The 15,628-nt window shown below is 38.4% G+C and overlaps 1 protein-coding gene across 21 annotated transcripts in view; it reads right to left on the bottom strand.

The window, feature by feature from the left end:
• The window catches only part of nbeaa (neurobeachin a), a 92,615-nt gene that overhangs the window by 34,019 nt on the left and 42,968 nt on the right, over positions 1 to 15,628 (bottom strand). For all 21 annotated transcript variants that reach the window (XM_032532976.1, XM_032532974.1, XM_032532973.1 and 18 more), the window contains exons 9-13: positions 13,931 to 14,128; positions 12,720 to 12,853; positions 11,992 to 12,100; positions 10,169 to 10,321; positions 8,191 to 8,359 (exon numbers count right to left, since the gene is read on the bottom strand). In XM_032532976.1, the coding sequence (XP_032388867.1) occupies positions 8,191 to 8,359; positions 10,169 to 10,321; positions 11,992 to 12,100; positions 12,720 to 12,853; positions 13,931 to 14,128 (763 nt within the window). The remainder of the gene's footprint in view (positions 1 to 8,190; positions 8,360 to 10,168; positions 10,322 to 11,991; positions 12,101 to 12,719; positions 12,854 to 13,930; positions 14,129 to 15,628) is intronic.

Genomic DNA, 15,628 nt, shown 5'->3' with positions numbered 1-15,628 from the left:
CATTGTATCCAGTCATTGTGAAAAAAACTGTTTTGTTCTGCCAGATAATAACGATCTGTGAGGAGTCAGAGGTTTTTTTGTAGTGAACGTTAATAATGAAAGTCACTAAAAGATATGTGTGTGTGTGTGTGTGTGTGTGTGTGTGTGTGTGTGTTGTACTGCTGCCGTAGGGGACTTTATTCAGAATTACCTCTCACAAACACATGTGAAATGCTCTTACATACACTACTGAAACACTCTCACATAAACAAGTAGAGGATAATTCACTCACACACACTACTGAAACGCTCTCACACACACTACTGAAACGCTCCATTACATACTGAACCTCCATATACATACTGAAACGCTCTCACATACACTACTGAAACGCTCTCATATACACTACTGAAACGCTCTCATATACCAACCCTAAAAAAAAAAAACCCTCTTGGAAAAAAAACACTCTCACACCCTACCCGAACCTTCATATCACTAGATACACTACCGAAACGCTCTCATATACACTACTGAAACGCTCTCACACACACTACTGAAACGCTCTCATATACACTACTGAAACGCTCTCATATACACTACTGAAACGCTCTCATACACACTACTGAAACGCTCTCATATACACTACTGAAACGCTCTCACACACACTACTGAAACGCTCTCACATACACTACTGAAACGCTCTCATATACACTACTGAAACGCTTTCACACATATAAGTGAAATGCTCCGGAAGAGTATTGAACAGTGTTATTACAGGTGTATCAGTATACAACCAAAGAATTGAGAGACTATGGGCAGAACTCAATAGATTAGATAGTGCATCTAAACACTTTATACATTTCTTTAACTTCAAAGAGGAACAGTGTGTACTGGAATCAGTGAATAAACAACATGTATTTTGTCTGCATTATGTTTATTTTAGGATTGAAAGAACAGTAAAATTCATCAATCAATCAATGGAACAACCATGCCCTTTCCACACAAGGAGGGCAGACACCTCTCCAGCTGTGGCATTCAAGTGTCAATAATAATGAAGGAATCCATACATCATTTTTGATGCAGATAACTGCTATGGCATTGATAAAGAAGGGCCATTACCTGAACTTCAAACCAATAATAATGTTGTAATTCCAGACATAGATTAAAAAATTAATGAGACCACAATGAACATTATTCAACAAGTGAACCCACTTGAAAATGATGGGAATCATGGAATAGATGTTTTTTCGTCACTTCACAAACAGAGAAAGCAAGACACAGACAGAATTTTTTTTCAGAGCATGACATGTTCACACCCTGCCAAACCCATACGTGTTTCAACAATGTGTTTGACAAGAAGTCAAACTTTTCCTTGAACAGTTGGTAAGACACATGTAGTTGCAAATTGATGCAGTTAAAACGTGTTGGCAAGAGGGAACGTTGACGTAGTGAAGTCATCAAATCCTTTGTGAATGAATTGGATGGAAGGAGTTGGGGAAAAGCCGATAGGTGGTACCACATTTGCTCCACTTGTGAAGGCCAATATCTTCTCTAGTTTGGATGGCCCTTCTTCTGTAAAAACAAAATTATCATCAGTGGTAATTGGTCCAATTAATGTGTATGTGAATCATCTCTAAAGCAATTAACATCAGCTGATACTGAATAAATTGTCCACTAAGAGTATTTCACGTCTCAAAACCAAAGCGTCTAAAATCTGAATGCATCTTATTGCAATGGATTTATAACAGGTCTTTCATCTTTCAACATTCACAGGTTGCTTTGATAATGTAAGACTAACGAGATAATAAAATAAATATAATGATACTAAAAACAGATGCAGCAGATTTGACCATTAAACATTACCTTCTGCATCTTGGAGATAATTCCTACAGAAAGTCTTGTTGTCCTTTCTGGAGTGAGATGAATGCTGAAAAATCCTCCACCCGGTCAGCAGTAATTGTGTTCGGCTCATAGCAGAACAGGGTCGGAAGCTGTCTGGATCTCGTCATATTTGGTCCAGAACCCCAAAGAGTTTACAGTCCTTCAAAGAATCTGTAAAAACAACATGGAAGAATTGTACAATCCATAATTCAATTGTACATTGTCAAATGGTCCCTTAGTTTTATACAAACAATAGATTTTGCGAAGCTAGTCTTACACCTTGTCGGTCAATTAATAGCACTTATTTACATGATTTCTCTCTGATCCATGAATCTTACATAAAAAAACCACATATCTGCCCAGACTCCTTAGCTACTGTAGGCTGTGGACAGGGCATGGAAGATCATAATTTGTCCACTGAGGTGTCAATCGCAAGGTCACAGTTCAGCAGCCACCTTGAATTAGGACTAAGTGATATAAATGTAATGTAAAAAGGGGGTATGTAATAAACAGTCATTCCTTCATGCTGAGACATAGATGACAAATAAGCAAAAACACAAAAGGGGGCATATATGAAAAATATTATGTATAAATCAGTATTTTTTCTAAATTACTTGACTTAAAACTGCAAATAATCAATAATAATCAAGTAAACAACCAATATGGCCAAATAACAACAGTAGATTATGTTTGGTGCAACAGCAGTGCAGAAATTACATAACATAATAGAAGTGATGAAGACACATTTAGTAAATGGAAGTTAGTCTTTGGAGAGATATATAGTAAAGTAAACGTGAATTCTTTTAGGTGAGCTTTAGTTACATTTCAATGGGTAAAACTTGTTTAGCTGCAGCTGCTCTTACACAGCAGTTACATTTTTAACTTTATCATTCTTTAACTTTAGCTTCCTGAAGCAATGCTCCTGCTGCTTCTCCAAACTTCCCACATATACTGTAAGCTTTGTTTTCACTGTCTGCTTTGCTCTTTTTGCAGCACCTCATTATCATAACAGCACCAAAAAAATAACCTTCTCTGACTCACTAGCTTCTCAGACTTTTTTCTGTCTTGTCTGTGTCCAACCCACCCACTCAAGTTGTGCTATGAGTCCTGTCCCCTGTGCTAGAGAGAGAGAAAGAGAGAGAGAGACGCTGGTTTGTGTGTATTGCAGCCAAATGTTCCGGCAGTCCTAAAACATTGAGTCAATGTGTGTTATCGATATCAAGCGGCATTCACACACCAGGTAAAAAACAGCTGATTTCACTACCTGCTGATGTACCACCACGTGACTCACATTGCCGTATGTTACCATAGCAGCCACGCTACAAACGATCCTAAGTTAGCTGGCACCTACAGCACCTAATTCAAACCTATCTGGGCCCCCTGCAAGACATACTTCAAGTTTGCAGTAGATCTGAGACTCTTGGTTGTAGTGGAGGCACAAACTGTTGTACTCACTACCATGCCTTGTTGCGTTACGTTGGATTAAACAATAATTTAGAAGAAAAAAAACTATTTATAATTACCTTTTCCTCCTTGTGACTGATGTCCAAGAGTTGCGCTTGGTAACGCGGAGCAGACTCTCTCCGGACTGGATCCACAGCTGGCAGTGTGACGCTGCTGTGCTGTCCGGGGGGGAAAGCGACGCTATGTGACAGTCCAGTGTGTCGCGGCTTGAAGTTGCAACGGTCTGTTGTTGCCCGACTGTTGCATTTGACGAGGTTCTGAAGGTCTCCGTTGACGCCAGTACAGTCTGAAGTAACGCTGCGGCCTCGGTTAAGCTGCTTGCAGGCTGTTGGGCGGACATTTGGGTTACAAACAACGTGGCTGGCGAACAACAAGCGAATCGCGTTGTGAATTCCTGTGAATTGCGCATTTTCGTTGAACGGAAGCCCTTCCTTTTTTACTGAAACACCTTCCGTTTTCACTGAAATGCCTTCCGGTTTTACTGAAACATCTCTCACACACTATAGTGAAATCCTTTCACACATTATAGTGAAAGACTATCATATAAGTGAAATATTAAGTACATAGTATATAATATATACATATATACTTATTATAATATAGCCTACATATATATATATATAATAATTATATATAATATATATATATATATTATAATATATATATATAATATATAATAAATATATATATATATATACATATGTCCCATAGGGAGGCCATTCCTCCAACTTTAGCTGGACAGCCTGTTGCAGGCACAGCCTTAACACTGACACCTATTTGTCCTACTTTGAGAAAATAACAAAAGTCCGCCTTTTGACATATTACCTTGTAGTTATTACTTATTGGCTAAAAATCAGTGTCAAAAAATCAGTGTCAAAATAAGTAATTTCATTGGTTACATTTCCATGGTAACCTATCAACACATAGCTAATTTTAATTGATTTTTCACAACACATGCTCACCTGCTGCACCACCAGGCTGGCAATCAAGAACATAACGTTAACGTTGGTTGTTGGGCTGAAATTCTGCTCATACTTATTATATGTATAGGCAAAGCCTATAGATCTGAAACAGAATTTGCTGCATTTTTTACCCTTTATCTTTCCAGATACGAACATTAACAACAGTTTCTGTATGATGTTTATTAGACCTATGTAATCTAAATTGGAAGACACATTGTCATGAGCTGTATCTTGTACATTTATTATTATCTATGGGGTATGTGTATGCATCTTTTTTCAATCTGGTGGGAAAAATAAGATGTGATATTCCTTTTATTTGTCCCACAATGGGAAATTTCCAATGTTACAGCAGCAAAAGATAGAGGAAAAAAACAGTAAGCTAGGAAAATAATAAAAAATATTAAAACACTATGTACAAGGGAAAAAAGTAAGAATTCACAAACAACAGATAACACAAATTGTAGCAGCAGCAGCATCTGCACATGGGCAATAGATTGCACAGTGAATATGGAATGGTATTGTACAATAATTATTGCACAGTTACATATTAAAATTCTCGTTATCAATAATAATAATGAATGAATATATTCATTCATTATTATTATTGATGACAAGAATTTTAACATATTAAAATTTAAAACGGGATCATACCAAACAAATATCTGTTTGCGTGTCCCTGTGTATGCAAAGTGTACTCCTTTTTTATTGTGGCCACCCTCGTGACCTGGTGGAAGCAGCATTAAAACATTAAATAAAACACAAAAACTCTCTTAAACAACATCGTTAGAAAAGGCAGGACTTCAGAGAGTTACAGTGAGAAAATAAGAACAAACAAAAAGAAAAGTTAAAAAATAAAAACAAACTCAAAGGGTGGAGTAACGTAACAGGCAGAATGCATCTTTTGTGCATGCTTACTAGGCTACTGATCATCTTAATGTACATATAAAAGCGTTTCACATGTATGTATGAGAGTGTTTCAGTAGTGTATATGAAAGCGTTTCAGTAGTGTATATGAGAGCGTTTCAGTAGTGTATATGAGAGCGTTTCAGTAGTGTATATGAGAGCGTTTCAGTAGTGTGTGTGAGAGCGTTTCAGTAGTGTGTGTGAGAGTGTTTCAGTAGTGTATATGAGAGCGTTTCAGTAGTGTATATGAGAGCGTTTCAGTAGTGTGTGTGAGAGCGTTTCAGTAGTGTGTGTGAGAGCGTTTCAGTAGTGTATGTGAGAGTGTTTCAGTAGTGTGTGTGAGTGAATTATCCTCTACTTGTTTATGTGAGAGTGTTTCAGTAGTGTATGTAAGAGCATTTCACATGTGTTTGTGAGAGGTAATTCTGAATAAAGTCCCTAACGGCCCCTCATATGTGTGTGTGTGTGTGTGCTTGTTTGTTTTGACTTCGGAATCCTTGCAACAACTACACACACAAGTGGATTTGATCTATAAATATAAATCCTTTCTGCAAATTGTTTTAGTCTAATCATTTAAGAGTTGTTTTTTCATCTGCATTCAGTCTGTGTGTGCTCAAAATTACTTAAGGACACGTCTGATATTTAGTATCAGATTCAACACCAGTTGAAATCATGTAACAATACATTACAGGGCATACAATAAAAAAGTAAAACAAAATACATAAAAATAATGGTATTAATGAGGTTGGCAGAATAAAAGAAACATAAATAAAAGTACTTATATGTCTTATTCTTGTTCCACTTAAAGCTATATTGCGCAAATAACCTTTTTTTTTGGTACAGTACACGCTCTCCCTTTTGTGGTTCAAAAAGTTATTTTTGAACACCAAATGGAGCTATTTGTTGTATATGAGGAAAGCTTGAAGAGGAACTATGTATTTCTCAGAAGGGTTTCAAATAATTAAAAACAAGTGCAGTGTAAGAATGCACTACTACAAAAACTGAAACTGAAAAGATTTACCCTTGTCACTTCAGCCTGAAGTATGGTTAAATACATTTCTATCCACAAAGCTCATTGTAGGTTCAAAATATCTGGCCATTACTATGCAAATTAATTCCATCAATGAGTATCACACTCTTACAGTATAGGCACGTACACACATTTACGGACTTCCAAACCACTAGCAAACTAGCACATGCTTTAGCAATAAAGACCATTAGTACGTGCCTGAGGCTAATTGCTACTGTTATCAGTGGTTCTTTATGGGGCTGAATCCCAGCAGTCAAACAGCAATATTGCCAAACAGAAAGGAAACCAGACAGCCACTTGATTAGAAATTCAAAAAGCTCCCTTGGATCTGTCAATCAAACCCGTCTGTTGCCATGGCAACATAGGATACGTACTCATAGCCAGTAGAGGGTCCCCGGCTAAAAGAGGTTGATTAGAGTGAAAGGTCTGCTCCGACCTTTCTGAAGCTTTGGTGTGTAGCAACAGTGGGTACATTAACAAGACTGTGAAATTATAAAATTTACTTTGTTGTTGTGTTTGGAATATGAGGATTTGATGTGTGCACTCTTTTTCAAATATGGACAAATCTTTTATAGTTTTGTTTACAAATACACTGCAATCACAGGAGGCACAACATGATGTAATGTAATAATATTACAAATTATGGATTTCTTTTACACAGGCAATACTGTAATTCTTAAGATTATAAAATAATAATAAAAATTCCTGCAATTATTCACTCTCAAACATGCAGAAACATTTGCAAAAGGAAGCTGCTCAGCCTTGCTTGCACCAGAGAGTGGTTGTTGTGTGTCTCCATTTTGAAACAATGATCAAATAGCCATCTGTATTTAATACAATTTAAGGAAGCCGTAATTATTTGACCTGGCATTATATAATGTGTTTTGCAAATTTGCAAAGCCATTAAACATTCAGTTAGCTATTTAGGTCTCAGTGACTATTGACTTTAGGTCTTCATGGTGTTGTTTTCAGCGGTAAGCTAAAACTGATTTGACAAATTTAAAACCTCTTTAGCACAGTGACTCATCTTAAAAATCTAATCTCCATCAACCACATATAATTAAAGGCTAATTTTATTTTCTGCATGTAACTATGTTTACTGTAGAAAAGTTCAAAAGTTATTGGAAAGCATTGAAGTTGAAACCCTGCTTAATTTCGCACCTCGACATACCTGGCTAATCGCTGCATGCTTGTCGGATACAGCCTGCTCAATTCTGATGTCAGAAAGGTGTAGGGGGGAGGGGCTTCAAAAGCAGTTCAACCACCTGACAAGCATTTGGTTTGAGCTAATGACACCTTAAATTGCACAAAGGAGTGATGACAGTGAACGTGTTGTGTCTTTGTGGGATATGCCCTGTAATGACACATACATGCCCCCTGTGAACTCACACAAGACAACCATTGAAGAGCAACCATTGAAGATGGACAAACTGACGGACGGATAGATATGTGTGTCAGAGATCGACATTACCACTATGTGAATAGATAAATGCCTTGCTCAAATATTCTCAACCTGAGTCGGTAGGAGACTGGCTACCTATTTTCTAGATTCTGATGAGGGATTTAGCCACATGCCATCACTATCCAAACATAAAGCACAACTAATATTTGTAAAAAAAAAAAGAAAAAAAAAGAAAAGACAATTCAGCAAACATTTTGCAGAGCTAGGAAAAAATTTTAATACATGTGCATGCAATAGAGGATAACATGCACATAAAGCATCTCTACAATCCTATCATTCCAGCATTAACCAGAATTAGTTAAAAATCAGTTGAGTTCATAACGTAACAACCAAATTACATAATGAAATTTTGTGTTATTGTTGTGTATATTGTGTAGTCAATAGTTCAGGAATAGTGTCTTTTAATCTCTAGTGGTGATTATTAGAAGCGTAAAAGACTTATCAGCTAACTCTTTTTAAGCTTTCTTCTTACAGTTAGAATGCCTTTATGTGTGCAGGTGTGAACTTACCAAGACCTTTGGGGGTGATTCCACTGCACTCCAGCGGGTTGATGGCCCAGTAGTAGTACTTTAGAGTATGCATCAGCTGCAGGACGGTGCCGACACGGCGGATGGTAGTGTAGATGGTTGCGGTGCCAATGAACTCCGATGACAGATATGTGTAGAGGGATAGCTGGACCTGAATACACACACATCCATTTATGCAATACACATAGGCACACATGCACGCATGCACAGACACACACAGACAGACACAAACACAAACAAACACAAAAGTCAGCGATCCTATACAAACTGTTGACACCTGCTGGGCAAAGACAAATTATCTGTGTGTGTTTCTGGTATTCAATCAAAAGGCAGTTTTCTTTGTAAAAAGACAGCCACAGGGGGAATGAAAGGAATCTTCCTTTCAGCAAAAGCGCCAACGTTTTCTGCTTTGTGTTATTTTTGATGTTTCTGTGCCTGAAGCAGTCAAGAATCTGAGGAGTTTTGTACGTAACGCTGACATTTAAGAGGGCACTCTCCACTAGCTTATTTGCCTCTTCCCTCCTTCCCTGCCTCCTTAAGTTCTCTTTTTCCCTCTCTTAATATTCTTCTAACCAATCCTATCCATCGTTCATACAGATTGGAGTCTGCTGAATGTTCACAAATCTGTGAGCTCATTACAGTGACCACAATGCTAAGGACCAGCCTTAACGAGGCAGCTCTAGTTAAGCGGATGAAATTAGCGGAGTGCCACGGCCTGCCATACCACATCACAGCTCATCTAGAATGGAGAGCGCGCTTGGCTGGCTTAAATGGCCTTCATTACATTGCTTTTCACACATTGAGCTGAGGTGTTTGCCTGGTGCCTTTTAGAACAGGTTCGGCTGCAGAAAAGCCTAAAAATCATTGATCATAGCACAATAGTTTGGGCGAGACTGCTGCAAAATTATCTTTTAACAAACATATCTCCATCTCTCAATAAATGATGTTTATCAGTACGAGCAAGGAAGTCGTTATGAGATGAGGTTCTGATGTGATGTCTTTAAGTGGTTCCTGTCCTGAATATGACCTAGTATACGCATGCCAATAATGACGGTAATGATAATACCCTGAGAAGTGGAAAATAAGAAAGCTCAGCTGAAGACAAGAATGGTAAAGCCTTACTAAGATTAAAGGATTAAATAACTTTGTGTGTGTCTGTTGCTGCTTAGTACATTTATTATATTTGTCTTGTTCTTATTATGACCCTGCTGAATTGTGGTAATGTTTAGTACCAAGTCATTGTCATTTTCTGTCTTGGCACTCAATTGAAGGTGAAAACCTAATAGGCAATCACATAGTTCAACCACTTCAAACTGTTTCGATGTGTCCAAGGTTGATATGTTGGATTCTGACTTTGACGCCCTCCTTATTCTACAAAGCTGCAGCAACTGTTCACTCGGATGGTGTCTTAACTCCAGCATGCCCTGAAGAGCAATACTACTGTGTACCCATGAGCAAATCACGTTTCAGAGTCAGAGGGAGGAAGACGGGGAGTCAGGAAGTTCTGAAAAAAAATGGAGGCAGGAGCTGACTGGCCCTGCGAGAATGCCAGAAACACTCACATCTAGTTCAGAGTGAGAAGGAAAAAAGGAACTACACATCTGTCTTCTATCCTGGGGTCTTTTCAAATGTCACTTTCCCTCTTTGTTCCCCTGTTCTGTCCTTTCCTTGCGTGATGTGCCAGCTCCTCCCTGTGCCCTGCTAACTCCTTTGTTATATCATTCTAAAGGGCAATGGGTACTAAGATAGTCCTACTAAGAAGTTAGTCCCTTCTTTGTTTTCGTTTTATATTGCTTGTTTAAATTGTCCTTGCATTCAGAAAAATCCTCCCGAGCACTATACACCTTTTTCATGTTGTTTCTAGTTTTCTTATTCAGGCCACCATTATCTGTTTTCTTTTCTTTTCAGCAAGGTCATGTAAACACACACATATTCCATAGATGCACACAAATAAACAGACCTTGGCAGGGGTATGAATCCAGATGGCAGAGTTGAAAAGGACATGGTCACAGAGCTGTTTGAGAAGAGGCGCTCCATGAGGTAAACCATCCAGATACTTTGCGAAGGACAAGAACTGTTCAAGTACTGCCCTGGTGATATGGACTCGTGACGACTGGACAAAAGACAGGAAATAGAAACTGGGATTTAACCAGACTGAATTGTCATGCAAACCCCTTAAACTCTTACCTAAAACAGATTCTTCAAACAGTAGTGTTAAATATTTATTGATAATAGGTTTCTGGGCAAGATGCTACCAATAGAGCACCAATAAATATTATTTAAATTGTTACGAAAGATCACATAAATGCATCCATACAGTACAGTAGATGCACAGTTGACATGGTTACTGATTGACATTTTATTGACACAGATGACAAACTAAATGAGAAGGGGTTCAGCGCAGACACAGAAAACACAAAAATCAGCTGTGAAAGTGCAAATTTAAAAGTGAGAACATTTTTCAGATTAGCAAAAATCTCCAAATAGTTTTAAATCTATTTACATTTTTTTTTGTTTTATTTAACTTAAATTATATAGGTTTTATTTAAAGGTCCAATGTGTAGGAATTTCTCCAATCTAGCGTTGAGATCATATATCGCAATTAACTCTCTCGCGCCACGCAGTTTCAAGTACGTATCACAGCTAGCTTTCACGCTTAAAAAAGTCGGTCATTTGCTAATTTCAATATCCTTTTTATTTTCTGGGCAAAGGAGAAGACCCCTGTTTCTGAAATTTTGATTTTGAATACGTGTGGTCCACCATGTTACCTTCTTTAAACTTGCCGGGGCCGGGAAGTGATGATACCCATTAGCAGTAATAGCAGTACCTGTGAGTTTATCTTGTGACAGCCAAAATGAGAAAAGCAGAACAGTATACCCTGTATGTCCCTTACCGGCTAACGTATTTCAAGATGGCGCATGAATATGGAGCTTCTACCCCAGTTCATGCAAATAGAAAATGTAAAATTTCAAGGCAATAGGAATACTTGGAATTGATAGTGGTGGTTCACAAAAGAGGACAAGTTGGGGAATGGGCAACACCAATTCTGATAATGAAGAACTAAACACGTTACACACTGGACCTTTAAATGATCGTGTCATGAGAGGCTCTAAGAGTACAGTATAGCCAGTGTAACCCTGGTTGTATGGTGCCTATGTTGCCTAACCGTTGTCAAAGGTGTCAAGTCATTAATTAACGCCAGTCTGTATTGTAAGTCATGTGATCTGTCTTTTTGCACAAGTGCCAAACTGTTAGTTCCTGTTGCAGCTAGAAGAAACAAGACTAAATCAATAAACATCTGTTTGTTAAAAATGATGTGCATGTAAAATTCATAAACTCAGCACTCTGTTGGTTGTTTTTTAGTTACATCTAGCTGAGAATATTGAAGTACAACAGTCCTGTAAGAAATCCTTCTTCATGAAGGTTGTAGTGTTCTGTTTTTGATTCAACTTGTGATTATTTTGAAGGATGAAGTTTGTGGTGCTGTTGAACTGTAATACATCATACAGAGAGATGTTATTTAGCCTAATTTGCAGATGTAAATGGCTTGGACAAAATAATAGAAACATCCGAGTGTACCTAATAAACTGGCAACTTGGTGTACAGCTGATACACACACGGGTAATCAAAACATAATGTATTACAGAATAAAACCGAAGGTCTTATAAGCCTAGAAAACTGAGTGGAGGTCATGGTAAAAATCAAGGCTACTTTCCTTATTCACAAAAACAAATAAATATGACATGTAACACAAACTCTTCACAGTTGAGGCCTTTAACTGACCTTCTCAAGCAGGTATCCAATCACCAGAAAGCCCTTTCCTCCCAACATTTGCTCCTGCATCGCCACGGAGCTCTTCAACAGCTCCACCAGGAACGCCAGCAGAGTGGCACTGCAACATTCACATTGTGCATACATATTTCAGTAATACTGCATGGAAATCATTGAAGGGTTTCAACATGTTCTTTACCGCGTATCATGTGAGTAAAGAGATAAGAAACACCACTCCATATTTGCTTCACATATTTGCCCATACCCACATTCATCTTCTTCATTTGACAAGTCTTGGATGCAGAGAACATGATGTGGAGATGCTGCTTGATATGTAACTGCATTAAAGCTCATGTGATGGACTGGTATCACAACGATCTTGGACTGAGAAGAATGCAGAAACTCTGAGTTTCTAAAAGCAGCTATTGCTCCAGGGAAAACCACATAACTCTTTCTTCCTTTCACACTTATATGCCCCACTCTTTATAATCGGTTATTTCTAGCCTGCAGCGTAATTGTAAGGTTGATCTTTTAGATGGAAGACAATTCTTACACATACAGTAGAAGACTCATCGTTATCTAATGTTGCTCATAGTCTCCTTTGTCACTTCTTCAGCCTCGTTGGTTTCTGGGTTCATTTCAGGATCAGCCGCAGTAGATGTGGCACATTAAACCAGTAAATGTTTTAGCTCATTTACTCTACAAGAAATCATTATACTGTCTATATGTAGACCACTCACCAGACTGTGGTGTCCACACTGCTGTCATTGAGTTGTTTGTAGTCCAACTGAGCGAAAAGAGGGAACAGGACCTGGATGCCTCCTATAGAGTGGATGGCACTATGGATGGAGTGGGTAACAATGGCCTTCACATCCTGTGGGACAGAAATGGACTGTGAGTGCTGAGAAAGACTACATATACTGTACTGTACTGCGTGTACACAAAGATAAAATCACACACTCACTCACTGCCAATATCTCATATCAGACTTAATGTAGAACTTTTACTGCATGTCTCAAATACAGTATTACAACAATTTGAAATGATAATTAAAGCTCATAATATGGTATTTAAACCCCAGAATATTTTGTTGAGCACCTATTTGTCAAAAATACAACTGATAGCCCTGATTTGACAATGGTTGTATATGTTGTTCTTAGTCTATTCTTCATTAGCTTCCTTTCACACATCCTGATTCACATCTATTTGAATTTTAATCGATGATCCTGTAGTGTAATGACCATTGAGAAAAAAAATCAATAATGTTAAAATGAATTAATTATGCCAAAACTCCAAATTCTCTAAATTGCCATACATGGTACTTGGCACCTCTTTAATTCTGTAACCTGTCTTATGCAGTCTTAGCTTACTGACCTGGAGATGACCTCTACCAACTAATGAAACTATCAAGCTAGAATACAATGAGACTCACTTGCTGCCTGTGTAATTGGGAATTACAGTAATCGCTGCTTCAATTGCTGGTGCATTTTTCGCACGATGAGCAAAGGAGGAAATTCTTAGGACTCAAGATGAGATACAAAGAAGAACCACTATTAGCAACCAGCCTTGAATACAGGATACGTGCTGAAATACAATTACAAGCAATATCCTCAAAAGATTGGGTTAAATATCAGGAGGAAGAGTCCCAACAAAAGTTACAAATTGTGAGCTTCAAAACATTGTTATTTACTGCAGGGTGCGGTGACAATTGTCTTTCACAAGGTGAAGGTATTTTCGGTTTTAATTTACATCTGTATTGTCCTTCTGTGATACAGGAGTGTGAGTCAGCCTGTGACAAACCAGCTTGACAATCAGACAGAACTGCCATTTAATTTCAAATCAATCATTCATATACGAATCGCTGCAAAACTCAAGAAATGTGGCAGTGATTCAGAGATCTGTAACCAGGCTAGTGATGAGCAGCCACTCAGAAGACTCCAGCTGGACTGACCTGTAGCATGAGTGCATGTGGTGAATGGACGAAGATGGAGGCGTTTTCCCTTGGCGACGACTCCAGGCAGAGCTGGGCATCAGTTGCCTTGGCGTTGTAGGTGAAGGAGATGGAGTTGGCCAGCTTGCCATCGTACAGCACCTGCTTGTGATGCTCGGCCAGGTGGATGTCACTCTCTGACTTGAACTTGAAAGTGCTCTACAGTGATGGAGAAAGAAGATGTGAAAAGTTGTGTAAGTAAAACTTGGAATCTGAGAGACTAATGACAAAAGAAGTGTGAGTGTGTGTCTGTGTGTTCAACCCAAAATGGAGTTGGCTTAATTGCAGCCTGGGCCGTGTGTAACCAACACAGCATTAATGAACACAGCCCTAACCCGGGAACTAATTCAATTAGCCCAGAATAAGAGATGGAAATGGCCAGCGGATATGTGGGAGAGAGGAAAAAGCTCAAAGTTTATCTCCTCTCTTTGTAGTCTACTGACAAATTTGTGTTATTCAATTTCTGCATATTACGTTACATTTGTCCTGCACCTAACACCAACTATAACCTTTTCCATTAGTCTTCATCTTATTGAAATCTAAAATATCTTTATTAGACTATTTTACTTGTAATGTACATCCTTGAGGGGATATTAGTTCCTCATACAGTAATACTGACATTAGCCTGGCACATTTGGCATGTGGAAACTATAAAGAATTGCATGGAATATTGTCTCTTTTGCTTAGAAAAATTATTAATAAAATTTGTTTAGTTCACGCAGATATTGTGGGAAGTGTAGGCTGCACTTTGTGAGTAAAATTATGTCTATATTTTTTTGTGTGCACAGATCTGTGGGTCCATGTGTCCTGCAGCAATGTTGATACACACATGAAGCCTCGCAGATAAAAGGCCAGCGAGTAGCTCTGCCACCCTTTGCAGCAACTCCAGGAAAGGGGCGGAAGGGTCCCCAGGTGCCTTGCTCAGCCTGACTGCACAGGAATGCCCCAGGCTGCTCACAGACCTGCAGGCCCGTCTTGTTCTAAACCTTTCATCTGAGGTCTGCTGTAGAAAATGCGCTCTGAGCAATTTTCACCATGCAGCACAACATTTCACACTGAAGCAAAGAGTGCACTGCACAATCAAGAAGTCAAAAAATGCCCCTCCACATTGTAACATCCTTATCTCGGTCCAGGGACTGAAAATAAATCTGTTTTTGAGTTCTGTTCTCCTTCTTTACAATTATCAGGATCAATTGTGACACAAAAAGCATCCTTAAACAAAGCTATAACCTGGAGCACATTTTCCACACACGCTAAAACACACATTCTTGCCAGCAAAACATTATTTCTAAGAGTATTTAATGGTAATTACATGGTAGGACTGTGACTTAAGAACATATTACTTTAGTGAAATAAAAGAGCTGATGACCGGCGTTGAAAAGTCTATCTATTAAATAGCTGTGTTAAAATAGCTTATTCATTAAAATTAACCAAGAATTCTGCAGCCATGTGAAAGGATAATCAATCACAAACACAAATAAATTGCTCTTCGGTTTATTTTGAAGGTAAGTGGGCCCTCTACACAGAAAAAATACTGAAAAGCCTGAATTAGAAATTAATACATTTATTAAGATGGACATTTTTTGCAGTGTAAGCCTATTTATTGTGGTGCCCTTTGAAGTGTGTGTGTGTGTGTGTGTGTGTGTGTGTGTGTGTGTG

The sequence above is a fragment of the Etheostoma spectabile genome, chromosome 13 (assembly GCF_008692095.1).
Source record: "Etheostoma spectabile isolate EspeVRDwgs_2016 chromosome 13, UIUC_Espe_1.0, whole genome shotgun sequence".
In the NCBI taxonomy this organism is placed as follows: domain Eukaryota; kingdom Metazoa; phylum Chordata; class Actinopteri; order Perciformes; family Percidae; genus Etheostoma; species Etheostoma spectabile.
Note: the sequence above shows the minus strand (reverse complement) of the source record. Positions and strands in the feature narration are given on the sequence as shown.